This window comes from Lontra canadensis, unplaced genomic scaffold (genome assembly GCF_010015895.1).
Source record: "Lontra canadensis isolate GAN:19392208 unplaced genomic scaffold, GSC_riverotter_1.0 scaffold45, whole genome shotgun sequence".
In the NCBI taxonomy this organism is placed as follows: Eukaryota; Metazoa; Chordata; class Mammalia; order Carnivora; family Mustelidae; genus Lontra; species Lontra canadensis.
The window spans coordinates 5,498,905-5,514,039 of NW_022631039.1; the positions used below are offsets into that span (position 1 = coordinate 5,498,905).

The window sequence follows — 15,135 nt, forward strand, 5'->3', positions numbered from 1 at the left end:
TAACTCTGGGTTAGGCCACTAAAGCGTCGCTTCTAGACTGTTGTTAATAAAACCGCATGCGAGAGCTACCAGAAGCCAACGGGGAGGTGGCGGGCCGACGGGACGATCTGGCTAACCGCCCCCCGCCCCAAGGATGGGCTGCATTTGGGCAAGAATGGGGGCCCCCTGGGTTGCTCTCAGGGCACAGACTGCATACCCGTCCTGGTGCGTGGCAGGAACGCCTCCACGGGCCGTCAGGCTTCCCCCTTGAGCTCCTGGGAGGGGAGGGCCCCAGAGTGAAAACACTCCCTGAGCTGGGGGAGGCGGAGGAAGGCCTCCACGGGGACACTGAGGCAAAGGCAGTAACCTACGGGCCCTCCAGCTCTAGAGGTTTTTCTACTGGCTTTTCCCACTACCCACAGGCCTGGAGTAACCCAGACGGGCTCGCCGGGCATCGGGGAGAGGCTGTTAGTTCTTTCTTTTCTACAACGGCTCTTGGGCTCTTTTCTTGGCTGCGGGGACGGGGCTTCCAGAGCTCGGAGCAGGTGCCTGGTAAGCAAGGGGGCTGTTGGCAGGCGTGCCCTCCGACGAATGTACCCGGCACGCACGTCCTTAAACACTCACCCACGTGTACCCGGGTGTACACGCACACAGTGCGGCTGCAGAACCGTGTGCTGTGTGTCCGCGCACAGCCCTGCCAGGCCGGGGGTTCGACCCCAGGACCGCAGCGCCGGCATCTTCCGACCGCAAACGCCCCCGCCCACTCGGCTGCGCGTGCGTGCGAGACCCCCGGTGCGCAGGCCAGGGTCGGTGCGTGTCTGCGGGGGAGAGGCCCAGTTCTGGAACAGCTAGTCCACCCCGGGGACACCGCGTGGCGGACCAGTCAGAACGTGCCTGGAGCCCCGGGTCTGGGCTCTGCAGCGGCCCCGCTGCCCCAGCTCCCGGCCAGGTCCGAGAGGGGGATGAGGAGAGGGGCTTCCAAACTTTCCTAATACTGTGGCTCCGGGCCTTGTGGTGATCGTCTGGCCAGCAGCTTGGAGCTACATGTATGGTGTTGGGGGTGGGGAGGGGAGGACCTTGTCCCCACAACACCTTGAACTCGGGCCGAGCTGGGCAGAGGGGCTGAAGAGGGCTTGTACCACTGTTTGTTGGGACAAGAAGCCTGGGGGCTGCAGAAAAGGGGGTCCCCACCTGGCTCCCGAGGACCGGACTGCCCTCCTTGGTGCCTAGTGGGGCCTCCTCTGACCCTTTCCCGGGACAATGGCTCTCTGGGGTGTCAGGGGAACCCGGGAGAAGGAGGAGAAGGGAGGGGAGGGACACGCCCGGGGTGCCAAGATGGTGCTTAGGGCGGCTCCTTCTGGGGGTGGGGTGGGGGGCCTGGCCAGATCACCTCAGCCTCCCCCAAACAAATTCCAGAAACTGCTGGGGCATCCAGGCTGTCCAGGCTGAAGGTCCCGGGGGCCAGGCCGGGACTGTACCGCTCTCTGTGGGAGGTCGTGCTTGAGGAAGCCTCCTGGTCCCGCAGGGGGGTCGGGGATGGGGGATTGTCCGAGGCAGTGGGCACGTTATTGTTACAAACACTGTTCTTGTCTCCAAAGTGACAGTCCTGGCCCCTGCCTGGAGGGGGCGCCGCCGGGGCAGGCTGCAGGGGCTGTGGTGTGGATCCGGCTGCTCCACGGTGTCCCTCGGGGTCAGTGCTTCTCCTGGAGAGAGCAAGGGCCTGATCAGCAGGTGTCGGACCCTAACCCATCCCATCTCGCTCTCCGCCCCTCCCCCACAGGCCTCGGCCTGGCGGATTCTGTGGCCCAGGTTCTCCCATCTCTGGATGACACAGTGGCTGGGGGTGCTCCACGGCCCCAAGATGAAAAGAACAGAGTTCCTTCCCCTGCTCAGCCTCACCCCTGCACGTTCACTGAGCCTCCCAGGCTCCCCGAACATCTGACTCTTGATCTCAGCTCAGGTCTTGGTCTCAGGGTTGTGAGTTCAAGCCCTGCCTGGGGCTCTGCACTGGGCGTGGGGACTACTTAAAAAGAAAGAAATAACAGGGCGCCTGGGTGGCTCAGTCGGTTAAGCATCTGCCTTCAGCTCAGGTCATGATCTCAGGGTCAGGCTCCCTGCTCAGCGGGGAGCCTCCTCCTTCCTCTCCCTCTGCTGCTCCCCCTGCTTGTGTCCTCTCGCATGCTCTCTGACAAATAAATACAATCTTTTAGGAATAATAATAAAATAGTGCTCGCTTCGGCAGCCCATATACTAAGAGTAATAATAAAATAAAACAGTGAAAAACCAGGAGGGAAACTCGACCGTGGAGTATGCCACCTACTCTGTCACGGGCTGTCAGGGGCGCTACTGAGCAGTCACCCCAGGGAACACTGCTCAGGCAAAAGCCATCAACACATGCTCAGTCCGGGGTTGTTCCGGGAAGGCACAAGGAGTTTATGTGATCGTGAAGTCTCTCTCCCTAGACCGCCGATTAGAAAAAACCGGTAACTGTACAGCGGAAAAATCAGACAATGTCTTGACCCGGTGATCTCAATTCCCGTTGGAGGGAAGGGCAGGTGAACGCCACGCCTGGCCAGCTGGGGGGCCCAGAGGACACCATGCTGAGGACGTATTCTAGCCTGAGATGTGTAACGCGGCTCGAATCACAAGGAACCATCAGCCAAACCCCAAATGAGGACACTTTGCTTAAAGAAAAAAAGGAGGGTAAGGGCGCCTGGGTGGCTCAGTGGGTTAAAGCCTCTGCCTTCGGCTCCGGTCTTGATCCCAGGGTCCTGGGATCAAGCCCCGCATAGGGCTCTCTGCTCAGCAGGGAGCCTGTTTCCTCCCCATCTCTCTCTGCCTGCCTCTCTGCCTACTTGTGATGTCTCTCTGTCAAGTAAATAAATAAAATCTTAAAAAAAATAATTCTAAAGGTGAGGTCCAGCATTTAACAATTAAAAAAAAAAAAAAAAAGGAGGGCGGGAGCACCTGGGTGGCTCAGTCAGGTAAGCGTCTGATTTTGGCTCAGGTCGTGATCCTGGGGTCCTGGAATCAAGACCCCAGTGACACCCAACCTGGGGCTTGAACTCACAAGCCTGAGATCACGAGTCACACGCTCTTCCAACTGAGCCAGGCTGGAGCCCCCGGGGTCATTTTGAACAGCGAGATCACCAAGAAAAAGCATGAAAATGGGAGAAATATGGCACCAAACGGAGCGTGGAAAGGACGGTTATCGACTCAGAACTGGAACCGGTGGTGAGCATCGCCCTGTGCGGCCTCTGCTGGGACTGGGTGCAGCGGGTGACTTGAATTTCTCTCCATCCTGCGCATGCCCGAGAATGACCTAAAAGGGCCGTGAGTGCTGATTTTGGGGTCACAAATGTCATGAAGTAGGTCGGTTTGCAAATAAGGAATCAGCAAATAATAAGAATTCTGTACATGTACACACGCACAAGCACACAGAGGAAAGTTCCACAAAGAGATCATCTAAAAGTTGTCCACCTAGGTCATCTCTAAGAGTACGTTCTATTTTGTTTTTTTTTTTCCCCAGAAGTTTCCCAATAGGCACGTAGAACTTTTACTGTGTCAGTGTTTGGAAAAAGAGCAACAAGGTGGCAGGAGCGGATGACGGCCGGGTGGAGAGTGGCCGCCCTACCTGGGGAGACTCTGGCACCAGGCACCTTTGTAATTGGGGTGGCTTTTAGGGTTTTTTTTCTCCTGAGAAGTCAGCCCGTGTGGGAGGGCCGTGGGTGTGGCAGGGGGTCCCCCGGGGGGGCAGGGCGTCCCTTACCTCTTGTTTGTGGCCCTTGTCTTGCTGGTGGATGCCGTTTGCAGAACTGGAATTGCTGATGGCCTGCAAAGAGTCCCGGGCACGGGCTGAGTGAGGGTCACCAGGCGGCAGTTCCTGGTGCGGCCACTAGAGGCCACCAGTGGCTCTTCAGAAAGCGGCGGGGCCTAGGGGTCTCAGGACAAGGCCACGTCCCAGCTTAGTCTGAGCTCCCCAGGATCAAGCCGTGTACTCCCCTGGGCTGGGACTCTCGGAGGACAGGGCCGAGTCTCCCTGCTCACAGACCAGGGTTCCCAGGACAGGGCCATGCTTCCGACGACAGGGAGCGCCCCGCGGCCACCCGGTCCGCCCAGGCCCAGCCCGGGGCTCACCTGGGACTTGTCGGGGCAGCTCCTCATGGCCTCCATGAGCTTCTCCACCTGCTGAGCCTGGTCCAGGGCGTCCCGCAGCGTGTCCTCCGTGCTCACGAGCTGGCGCTGCAGCCGCTGGAGCTCGGGCGCGGAGGCCGGGTCAATAAGGGAATAGCGCCGCTGGTCCACCAGGGACTTCTCTTTGTCCTGCACGCAGCAAGGGAGATGGAGAGCGCGCGTGTGAGCCTGTGCGTGCTCGTCTGCACGTGTGCACGTGTGTGCTGGGAGAGGACGCGCCTGCCAGCCTCCTCGCTCCTGCACAAACCTGTATCCCACTGTATCACGCTGCCCCTGGCCTGGGTGCTTCCAGATCCTTCTGCTCTGCTCTGATCCTCCACTCAAACCTCCCTCACCGCGGGGACTTTCTAACCACCGAGCCCTTCCCTAGTTCTCCTGTGGCACTGGGGACAGTGCAGGGGGACACAGGAGAGGCTGCCCTGGGCGAGTTCCCCAGAGAAACTCGACCAGCCTGTGCCCCACGGAGATGAGCCAGGACAGGACTGCCCCTCTCCATGAGGCTCTGGGAAAGCCTCAGGGAATCGAAACTTTGAAGTCCCCACGGGCCCCAGGGCCTTAGCTTCTCCCGAGTTATGCCCAGATGCAGAGCCAAGGGCCCTGGAGTCCTGCCTGTGGGCTAGGCCTGCCAGGATTGGAAGAGTGTGCAGTGAGTGAGCCCCTGGCCCTTGACCCCGAGGGCCCCCAGCTGCAGGCAGGTCCTGTCCCTCTGCCCTGCCCTTGAGGCCTCCCTTCTTCCATCTCCTCCAATGGCTGAACCCGTGCAGCTGAGCGGGAGGGCACTGGGGGCTTTGGAGCCACAACCCACGGCAGCCGGCCTGTCTTCCCAGAACCTGTCCTGTCCAACCCTGGGACTGACAGGGCCCCATAGCTGGCCACAGGGGGACCAGTGGGGACAATTCTGTCCTGTGTTCCCAGCGTGGCCCACCTACTCCAAGCCCTGCATCTGGGGACTCAGCTCAGGCGGTTCCTGCTCCTGATGGAGGAGTCTTAGCTCCCAGCAGCTCGGGGTTAGAAAGAGCGCTGATAGGTCCCATCTCCTTCCTGAGACAGATGTGTGAATCCCCGTGGCAAAACCCCGAATTAGGAGCTGGTTTCTGGCTGATTACTTCCCTCGATGGTGAGCTCACCATCCTGCAGGAGCCCATCCTAGCTCTGAACAGCTTGGGGTCTTTGGAAATCTTCCCTCTCACTGTGTCACCCAGACTGCCACACGGCCAGCCACGATGTCTGCAAAGGGGTCGCCCGTGGCCCTTCCACAGCTACGTCGCTGACCCTGTCTGTGATTCTAGGGCCTCTCGAACCCTCCCTGTGACTTGGCTGTCCCTGGGGTGGCTCCAGGACATCACCAGCCTCCGCCCACCGCGGCATGCCCCTGTCCCCAGACTCCCCCTTGCCCACGCACCAGCCCGGTCAGCTTTTCTCGCAGACCCCGGATGTCGTCCTTGAGCTTCTGCTCCTTGATCCTCCACTCGGCCTTGTGGACCTCGCGGCTCAGGTCCCTCTCGGGCCCCGGGGAGTGGCGATTGGCCTCCAGCAGCAACACTCGAAGTTCGTTCAGGCTCCTGGCGGGATTCGGCGGGCGGGCACAGGAAAGCCCGTCAGCCCTGGCCCTCAGCTCCCACATCCCGGCGATCGGCCAGCTGCCTACGGGCTGGCCGCGCTAAGGGAGGGCGATGGCTGTGCAGACAGGCCAGGAGGGGCCACCATGAAAACGTGGGGCACGAAACTGTTCGGTAGCAGCCAGAGAGGGGCCAGGATTTGGGGATGGGATGGTCAAGAGGACGGGGCCTTTCCTAGAATGTTCTTCAAGTTTTAAAAACGGAGAACAGAATATCTGTTTGATTAAAAATTAAATAAAACAGGGGCACCTGGGTGGCTCAGTCGGTTAAGCATCTCCCTTCTGCTCAGGTCATGATCCCGGGGTCCTGGGATCGAGCCCCGCATCGGGCTCCCTGCTCAGCGGGGAGCCTGCTTCCCCCTCTGCCTCTGCTCCTTCTCCCTGCTCATGCCTTCTCTCTCTCTCTCTCTCTCAAATAAATAAAATCTTTAAAAAATATATAAAAATAAAAATCTTTTAAAAAGTTTAAATAAAACAAAACATTCATCCAAGAGAGCTCATGTGGCGAGACTTTCTATTTTTTTATTTATTTTTTAAAGACTTAATTTTTAAGTAACCTCCACATCCAACGCGGGGCTCCAGCTCACGACCCTGAGATTGAGAGTCTCGTGCTCTCCCGACTGAGCCGGCCAGGCACACCTAAGTGGTATATTAATAATACTCTGAAAAGGATATTAAAATACTCCTCTCTCTTTTCCAACTACATTATCTACGTAAGGTCAGATTTTCATAACATACTTCAAAATAACAACTGCAAAGACGGAAAGCAGAGGAAGATACGAGAATCCAGCTGTCTTTTACAAATTACGAGACCCAGAAAATTTGCAAAAATGTAACACGATGCCACTCTTTTCCTAAAACAATCTTTGTTTTGGAAAACGGTCACTTTTTTAAAAAATTAATTATTTATTTATAAGATTCTATTTATTTATTTGCAGAGAGAGACAGTTAGAGAGAGAACAAAAGCAGGGAGAAAGGGAGAGGGAGAAGCAGGCTTCCCGCCAAGCAGGGCGCCGGACGCAGGGCTCAAACCCAGGACCCCGGGATCATGATCTGAGCTGAAGGCAGACGCCCAATGACTGAGCCACCCAGGCGCCCCAGAAAAACAGTTACTTTTTATCAAAAGCATATTATTTACATGTGATGCAACTGGCTTGTTATAATTTTTAAGTGGATTTAGAAAGATTAGTAAACTTCTGTTTTAATTGATAATATGGTGATTACAGAATAAATAAACAAAAGCTTTTTGGGAATCCTCGGCCCTTGTTAAGAGTTTAAAGGGCTCCCAGAGACCAAGAAGTCTGGGAACCACCAGTGTTGCCTGCAGGCTCTGCTTGGAGATCTGTGTTGAGAAGGATTCTGAGGTTTCATCGGAGCAGAGGATGGCGATCGCCCATGATGCCAGGCACCTGTCTCACCCGCCCCACCCCTGCCCTGCCTCCGGAGAAGACTGGCTAATGTCCGGTGGAGTGGGGTCAGGGTCAGGGTCAGGACCGCTCTCAGTGGACTCACCGCTCCTTCCGGAGCAGCTCCTGGCTGATGAGGACCAGCTGGCCCGAGGCGTCGTGCGTCTTTCGGGACACGGCCTCCAGCTCTGCCTCCAAGCGCCGCTTCTCCTTCTGGAGGGCGTCCACCTTCTTCTCTCCCGACTTGCACTTTGTCTCCAGTGCTGAGGGTCAGACAGCAGGGAAAGCAAAGAGAGGGTCAAGCTCTCCATGAGTCTCCGCTAGGGGTCAGGGAGCCAAGTCTGGGCAGGGAGCTGGTTTTCATGGGGGACCAGGGTGACGCACTCCACAGAGCGGGTCTTTCTTGTCCTGGCGAGCCAGCAAGGGGCAGAGAGAACAGCCACACAGAGCAGGTCACAACCCCAAGTTCAGCCACACAGGCCCTTTGGTGTGGGGAGAAGCAGGCCACCCGTCCCGAGACAGGCCCTGGGCATCGACACTGCGACCTGGACAAGGTAAGGCTAAATCCTCCCCTTAGCCTTGGAGAGGTCTGAGGTCAACGACCCTTTGTGGGGACCAATGAGGCCACGTGAGCGTCATGGGAACTGGACAGAAGTGGAGGGTGGGGATCACTTCCCGGGACGGCGGCCGTCTCACGGACATCACCACTGGCATTCCAGGATGAGAAGCACGGCCAGTTCTCAGAATCACAAATTCCAGACCTGTACCTCTCTCCAGGCTCCCCTTCTGTCCTTGTGTCCCCTGTGTCTCGCTCCCTGCTGTGGCCAGCATCCTCCCTGACCCCCAAGTCCGAAGGCCTGTATTTCATCTAGAAAGGAGCCGGGGGCACATGCACTCTATATGCACGACCAACATTAAAGTCAAGACGAGAGATGGGGCACCCGAGCAGCTCAATCGGCTAAGTGTCTGCCTTCTGCTCAGGTCACGATCCTGTGGTCCCGGGATCGCGCCCCGCATCTATCAGTGGGGATCCTGCTTCTCCCTCTGCCTTGGCCGCTCCCCCTGCTTGTACGCTCTCTCTCAAATAAATATTTTTTAAAAAGAAGTCAAGAGGAGAGAGAAAGCTGATGGAACTTTAGAACACAGAGAACACAGACCTGGCTCTATGGGAAGAAGGCAGCGGGGCGCTTGGCCATCTCAGAGATGATGTGGGGGTCACACTCTTCCACTCTCCACTGCTCAGGTGGGAGTCTGAGTAGGGGGACTGGCCCACGTCGCCCTCTCAAGGCGGAGTGGGAGAGGGCGCCCGGACCCAGAAGCCAACCCAGTCCACGCCCCACTGGCTTGAGGCCCCCCCGTGAGAGCCCCCCGCATCTGCCCTGCGGGAGGGAGACTTACCACTTACTTGGGCCCTGAGCATCTCGGTCTGGGACATCAAGGCTGTCACCTCTTTGTCCCTCTTGTTCAGCTTGTCCTGCAGGCCTAGGGGAGAAAGGAGAGACAAGGGGCCATAATGTTGCAGGGGCAGTGGGTGAGGGCGTGGCCCTCCTGCAGGAACCTGAAAACGAGGCTACACTTGGCCTCCAGGGTCCACATCCTTCCCCACACCAGCCCTCTCACTGGGGGACCCACTCCAAAGAAGCCTCCAATACCACGCGGTCTCAGGCCATTTAACTCTTGGGGAGTCTGTTTCCCTGAGTGAAAAATGGGGACAGTCACGGTGCCCGTGTCACACAGCAGTGTGTTCGAGAGCCTCAGAATGGTCCCCAAAAGGACGATCTACGGATCGTGCTAGAAACACATCCACTTCCCATAAGTTAATAAATGTACGTAGGATACCCATAAAAATACCAACAAGATTTTCGCTCTTACGGAACTACGTTAGCTGATTCTGAAATCACTTGGAAGATAAGCAAGACCAGCCAAGAAGTTCTGGCAAATCCTTCCTCAGTGCGTTAAGACACAGAACTCACGGGCACACCCCCGAAAACGGGAACAGGACTCGCATGCGTCTCCTTGTGCGTGTGTACGGCAGCACCACTCCCAAGAGCCAGGAGGCAGAAACAGACCAGCCCTCCATCAAAAGGTGGAGGAGGAATAAGACAGGGGGACACGATGGCATATTACTCGGGCATGAACAGCTTGTGGGGAAATATACTTTCAACCTCAGCTGGTGGGAGTTGAAGTTTTGAGCCCCAAAGAGCAGAAGGGAATTTACTGAAGCAATGTAATAGGCAAAGACTGGAAACAACACACAATCCATCGGTAGGAAACTGGGTAAACACATGACAGGGCTCCAAGCAAAGGATTATTCTCCGTCATGGAAGAGACTGGAACAGTCTCCAAGAAGCACTGTAAAGTGGACAAGAGAAAGGGGTGGAACCGCACGGGAGGTGTGGCTGGGCGACCCCGGTGTTTGTGTTTGTGCATAAGCGTCTCTGGAAAGGAACCGTAAGTTGGCCAACGTGGTGCCTTTAGGGAGAGAACTCAGGCGACAGGGCACCCTTTTCCGGACGCTGCCCTTTGACCCACTGGAAGTTTATATATTTAAAAAAAAAAAAGTTAAAACCAAACAAGTAACAAGGGGTTTAGCCCAAGGCCCGGCACTTCATAAGCCCAAAAGCCCAGGGTCCCACCCAGTCCCATGGCCACTCACCCTCTATAGTCTCCTTCATCCTGATCTTCTCCCCTGAAATGTCGTTGGACTCAATCATCTGAAAGAAGAGCCTGGTAAGGGGGTCGCTCAGCCCCCACCCTTGACCCCCCCAGCACCCGCCCCCCCACCAGCAGAGCCAGCACCCCTCACCCCCTACAGGCTGGTTCTCAGGGACTTGATATGGGGGCAAGGAGCACAGATGTTCTCCATCCCACCCCCTGACAACAGAGGACCCCCCTTCCTGCTCCCAGTGCCCCCCAAGGCTGTTTGTGCAGCTTCCCCGAGAACGCTTCCCACCCCTTCCTTTGTTGCAAATGTCTATTATGTTAAACAGATGTCTCCTCCCCTGGGACACCCACAGAGATCAGTCCTGGAAATCTGTTTCCATCATTATCCAGAGCAAAATCCCCGGCTTGGTTTCTCATCCATAAAACAAGCATCAGCAGCCACAGGGCAGCTCCCAGAGGGACTTCAAGGAAAGCTACTTCCTCTCCCTCCAAGACTTCTTTTTAATAATAAACCCAGAAGCCAAAGAAGAAAAGATCCATTAAGAAAAACAAATCCTGATGGCAAACGTCAACAGGATGCCCGCGGCTCCTCGGAAGGAAAAAGTGTCCAGACTCTGCCCAGGCTGGCTGTCCTCTGGGCCTGCAGTTCGCCAATCTAACACTGAGGGGCAGCAGAGAGCCAAGCAGGCAGTCACCTCCATCAACCCGCCCCTCATACTTCTGTTCATACATCCCAAGCCCCCTTCTGAAGTCTCAGCCAATTGTCCCTACACTTAAACCTCTGCATCTGGGAGTCATGTGGGTCCAGACTGAAGCTCCATGTGTGTGAAAATCAAGAGATGGGCCTTCCTGAGGTCACTGCCCACTCCCTGGCCTAAGGTCTGTGACTGAGGGGAAGGGGGCCCTCCCCACAGCAGTCCCAAACCGCCTCTGCTAAGGGACTCTCCCTATTCTGAGCAGCCAACCAGGCCTCGGGCACACAAACGACTCTGAGGGCTGTTCCTTTCCCCTCTGCCCAGGATCCTGGGAAAACGCTTGCTAAAAATGGTCCCTCCCTAGGAGAAGAGGGCAGAAAGGCTGCCACAACAGACCTCCAGAGGGGACACAGGCAGAGGTCCCTCTACAAAACAGGCACCCATTTGTGAAATTCCTGAACACTTACAGCTAGAAGTTACTCTAGTGTAAACCCCCAAGGAGACTCGGACACCCAAGGAGGCCCAGGGCCTGTCTAAAGGCAGTGATCATGCCACTCGCTGTCCCTCATCTGGGATCTGACCCGTGTCATCCTGGGCACCCTCAGTCGGCCCTCCAGCAGCGGAGCTGGGCCTGACCTCCACCGCTGGTGGGCAGGAAACCCCGCCTCGGGCTTGCTTTGCTCATCTATGAGACAGAGCCAACACTAACCTTGCAAGGGTTAAGGTAAGAAAAGGCAACACAGATGCCGGCACAAGGGTTTGGTGGCCAGAGCCACCCGAAAGGCTCTTCCTGGAGGGCATGCTCACAGCCCACACCACCCAAGGCCTGGGCCTCCCCAGCATGCTGAGCTGAAGGAAGATGTACTAGATGTTTAGAGGATTTCTAGATTCAGACCAGAACGGATACTGTAGCAACGGCCGCTCTGGAACTATGCCCTTCCACCCTCCCACTGCCCACTCTGGAGACCCCACACTCTGGCCGTGACTGTTGTTCAGGCTCGGCAGGACTGGCAAAGGGGGCCGCCCTTAGGTCACCTAGGTTGGTGCCCGTGTTGGGAGATGGGCCCCCCGCCCCCCACACCACGGAGCTGCTGGTGCTGGCGCCTTGGGGAGATCCAGAAGCCCGCAGAGTGGGACACGTCTGGGAGAACCAGGGGCCTGGGGATGGGGAGGAACCCTGTGCCCTGGGCTGACGTACGCATCTCTCCGGGCCCAGCCAGGTCAGCTCTGCCCACCTTGGGTCCCACGGTCACCCTGTCCTACCAATGGAGGGATGGGGGGGTTCCTCTGGTCTCGCGTGGCCCCGTCCCCCCGCCCCAGCCATCCCGGCCCGAGAGGCGGCTGCCTACGTTGCTGTGCTGGGACGAGCACAGGGACTCGACGGCCTGCAGCCTGTTTTCAGCCACCAGAAGCCTCTCCCGCAGCCTCTCGGCCTCCTGCTTGCTCTGGGCTTCCGACCGCTGCAGCAACTCGTGGTCCAGCATCTTCTTCTCGGCCAGGGAGATCTGCTCCTTGAGGAACTCGATGGCCTGCGCCTGGCCCCGGTACTCCGCGTCCAGCTTCTCCAGCTCATGCACCCGCAGCTCAGCGTCGCGGCACCGGTCCTGGGCCTCCTGCAGCTCCAGCCGGTGCTGGCCGGCCTGCACCTCCAGCTGGGCCCGCCAGTGCTGCCGCAGCCCGGCCAGCTCCTCCTGGGCCTCCTGCAGCTTCTGCCGCAGCCCCTCCTTCTCCTTGACATGCACGGCCGTCTCGATGTCGTGCTTGGCCCGCAGGTTGCCCAGCTGCAGCTGGTGCTCCATCTTGATGCCCTCCATCACCGCCTTCAGCTCCCCGATCTCCTTCTGCTGGGCGCCCGGGCCCGAGTTCAGGGTGGCCTTGAGGTCCTCCAGGGACTTCTGGTGGTCCGAGGCCAGCGAGTCCAGCTTGGACTTCCAGTTGTCCATGAGGCCCATGTTCTCGCTGGTGGCCTGCTGCACCTTGGCCTTGAGGTCCGCCACCTCCTGCGCGTACTTCTCGTTGGCCGCCCGGAGCTTGTCCACCTCCGCCTGGCGGGCCCGCAGCGCCTTCTCGTAGGTGTCGCGCAGCGCGCCGCCGCTCTCCCGCGGGTGCTCCTGGCCGGCGGACAGCAGCCGCTCCCGCAGCCGCAGCGTCTCGGCCGCCTCGGGGTGGTCGGCTGGCGGCGGGCCCGAGTGCCGCAGGCACTGCTGCAGCTCCTGGATCTCGCCACGCCGCAGGCTCAGCTCCTCCTCCAGCTGCTGCACCCGCGACTGCTCGGCCACCGTGGTCAGCTGGCGGGAGAGAGGCAGGCGGAGGTCAGCGGGCGGCAGGGGGCGGGGGCAGGGGGCGGGGTCAAGGCCGGGGAGGGGGAGCTCTGTGGAAGGGAAGGGCGCCCCCCCCCCGCCCCCAGCACCTGACCCGAGCGCCACCTGTCCCCGGGGGCACCCCTGCCCCACTCCCGGCCACAGCCTCTGGAGAGACTCCCCTGGCCTGCAGTCCGGTGACCCAGGGACTAGACTGTCCCTGCGGCCCTGGGTGGCTCGGGACAAACTGGCGGTTAGAAGAAACCACCTGTTCGAGGTTCTGGCTTTCCTGAGGAGGGAGCGTGGCCTTATCTGGCTCGGGGAGGGTCCCCAGCCGGAAAGGGCGGGTTCACTAGGAGGGTCGTCCGGAGCGGGTGGCCCAGGAAAGGCAGGGCTTAATGCCTAAGGCAGAACAAAATTAGTGCTCCCAGACGCACCTCCTCATGGATAACTGAGACGAGAGGCTCATCCCCGCCCCCTCCCCCTCCAACCCCTGGATCACGACAGTCGAGGTCGTATTTGGAAACGATACATTTACAAGTTCTAAATCTCTTCCTAACTGGAAAAAAAAAATGTTGTTTCTGAAGGTGACCTTTAGTTCTGTAAATCCAGTTTTGTCTTTCTAATCAGGGTGACCCCCAGATCAAGACGCCTCGGGGTGGAGGGCTCCAGCCCGCCCCGGGTGACTGGGTCGTTTCTGCAAGCAGCCTCCTCGCACGCGTGCGCATCCTGCACAAACACACACGGTCGCCTAACCGCGGCCGGTGTGTGCAAAGGGACGCCCGTGTGTCTCCAGACACGCACACACACGCACACGCTCACTTGTGTGCCGAGACTGACCTGCAGAAACGGACCGCGGCTCGCCGCGGCCCGTACCCTGTCCAGATGGTCTGACCCGTCTCTGCTAGCAGGCTGTTTGGCTCCGTGGCCAGACCTGCAGCCGGGCTGGGCTGGCCAGCTGTGTGGATGTGTGCACCTGCTCAGGGGCCGGCCCTGGGGCAGGTTGGGGGGGCCGCAGAGGGGCGGGCAGGGCCCAGATGTACCCCCCACTAGAGGGTCTACTGTATCTCAACGGCCCCACCCCTGCGTCTGATACAGTCTTATGCCCGGGGGACACTCCCACACCAAAGCCCCAGGTCCTCCAGGCAAGCCCCTCCCACCACCAGAATTAAGACCCGCTAGGCTAGAGAAGCCGGGACCTGCACTCCCCGACCTCCCGCCTTCCTCAGCCTCCCGAGCCTGGGGAGAAGGGGAGAAGGGAGGCGTGGATAAGTTTCCCCTGCACCTGCCCATATATATATATAAGGGGCAGACCGTTCCCAAGAGCCCCCCCCATTTCTGAACTTGACAAAGCCTGGCGTTGGCAATGCATGGGGAGGCAGGGAAGGGGAGGACCTTGCAGGACACCCCCAGCCCGTGGGACCATGAGCTGGGCGCAGGGGCTGGGACAGCCAAGGCCCCCTCCTCCCCAAAAAGCGTCACGTGGCAACGGCATAGAAGCATCCCTAACCCTTGACTTCCCTCCTAGAAGGGGCACAAAAAGCGAAACACAACGAGGAGAGCAGCCAAAGACGGAGAAAATAATAAAACAGAGAAGCCGAAGGAGGCGAGGAGGGGCGGAGGCGGCGGGCCGGGGGCGGCGTTACCCTGTTGTCGGCTAATTCGCGGAGCAGCCGCTCGGCCTGCGCCTTCTCCAGCAGCAGACTCTGCTCCAGCTCCCCAATGCGGGCGTGCTCCAGCTGCGTCTGGGTCTGGTCCACCCAGGGCGAGGGGGGGCGGCCCAGGGGAGAGGAGTACAGGGCAGAGGAAGCCGGAGGAGGAGAGAGAGACAGAGAGAGAGAGAGAGAGAGGCGGCGTCATCTTCCGTGCACAAGACAGGAGAGCAGGTCAAGGACAGGAGGTGGCTTGGGGACAGAGGAGGTCTGGGGAGGGGGGCCGGGCCGGGCTTGCCAGCTGCCCCTCGCCGCCACCGGGTTTGTTCAAAAGCAGGGAAGGGGCTGCGGCAATCCTGCCCCCCAAGCCACCCCACCGCAGAGCGGGTGGTATCAGGGCACCAGACTTCCGCCTGTCACCCCTTGGCGGCTCTGGGGAGGGCCCCCCCGCCTGCTCCTGCTCCCCATTCAGGTGCCTGCCCGTTTTCCGCCCGGATCCCGCACGCTGCAGGCCCCGGGATGGACGGATCAGTAAAGGAACCCAGGACTCCCGGCCCCCCAGGCCTGAGCTGAAGGCGCAGAGCCATTCGAAAGGGAAGGTTTTACAAGATACCCCTACCCCGCGGG

General features: G+C 59.0%; 1 protein-coding gene across 3 annotated transcripts in view; it reads right to left on the bottom strand.

Moving 5' to 3' along the window:
- Positions 1-1,029: 1,029 nt before the first annotated feature.
- CLIP2 (CAP-Gly domain containing linker protein 2) overlaps positions 1,030-15,135 on the bottom strand; it is a 66,267-nt gene continuing 52,161 nt past the window's right edge. For 2 of the 3 annotated variants that reach the window (XM_032872413.1, XM_032872412.1), the window contains 9 exons: positions 14,503-14,607; positions 11,906-12,844; positions 9,854-9,911; positions 8,596-8,679; positions 7,304-7,460; positions 5,576-5,735; positions 4,117-4,302; positions 3,749-3,811; positions 1,030-1,682 (listed from right to left, as the gene is read on the bottom strand). In XM_032872413.1, coding sequence (XP_032728304.1) covers positions 1,671-1,682; positions 3,749-3,811; positions 4,117-4,302; positions 5,576-5,735; positions 7,304-7,460; positions 8,596-8,679; positions 9,854-9,911; positions 11,906-12,844; positions 14,503-14,607 — 1,764 coding nt within the window. In that variant the 3' untranslated portion in view covers positions 1,030-1,670. The remainder of the gene's footprint in view (positions 1,683-3,748; positions 3,812-4,116; positions 4,303-5,575; positions 5,736-7,303; positions 7,461-8,595; positions 8,680-9,853; positions 9,912-11,905; positions 12,845-14,502; positions 14,608-15,135) is intronic. The other variant, XM_032872414.1, reaches the window with a different exon arrangement.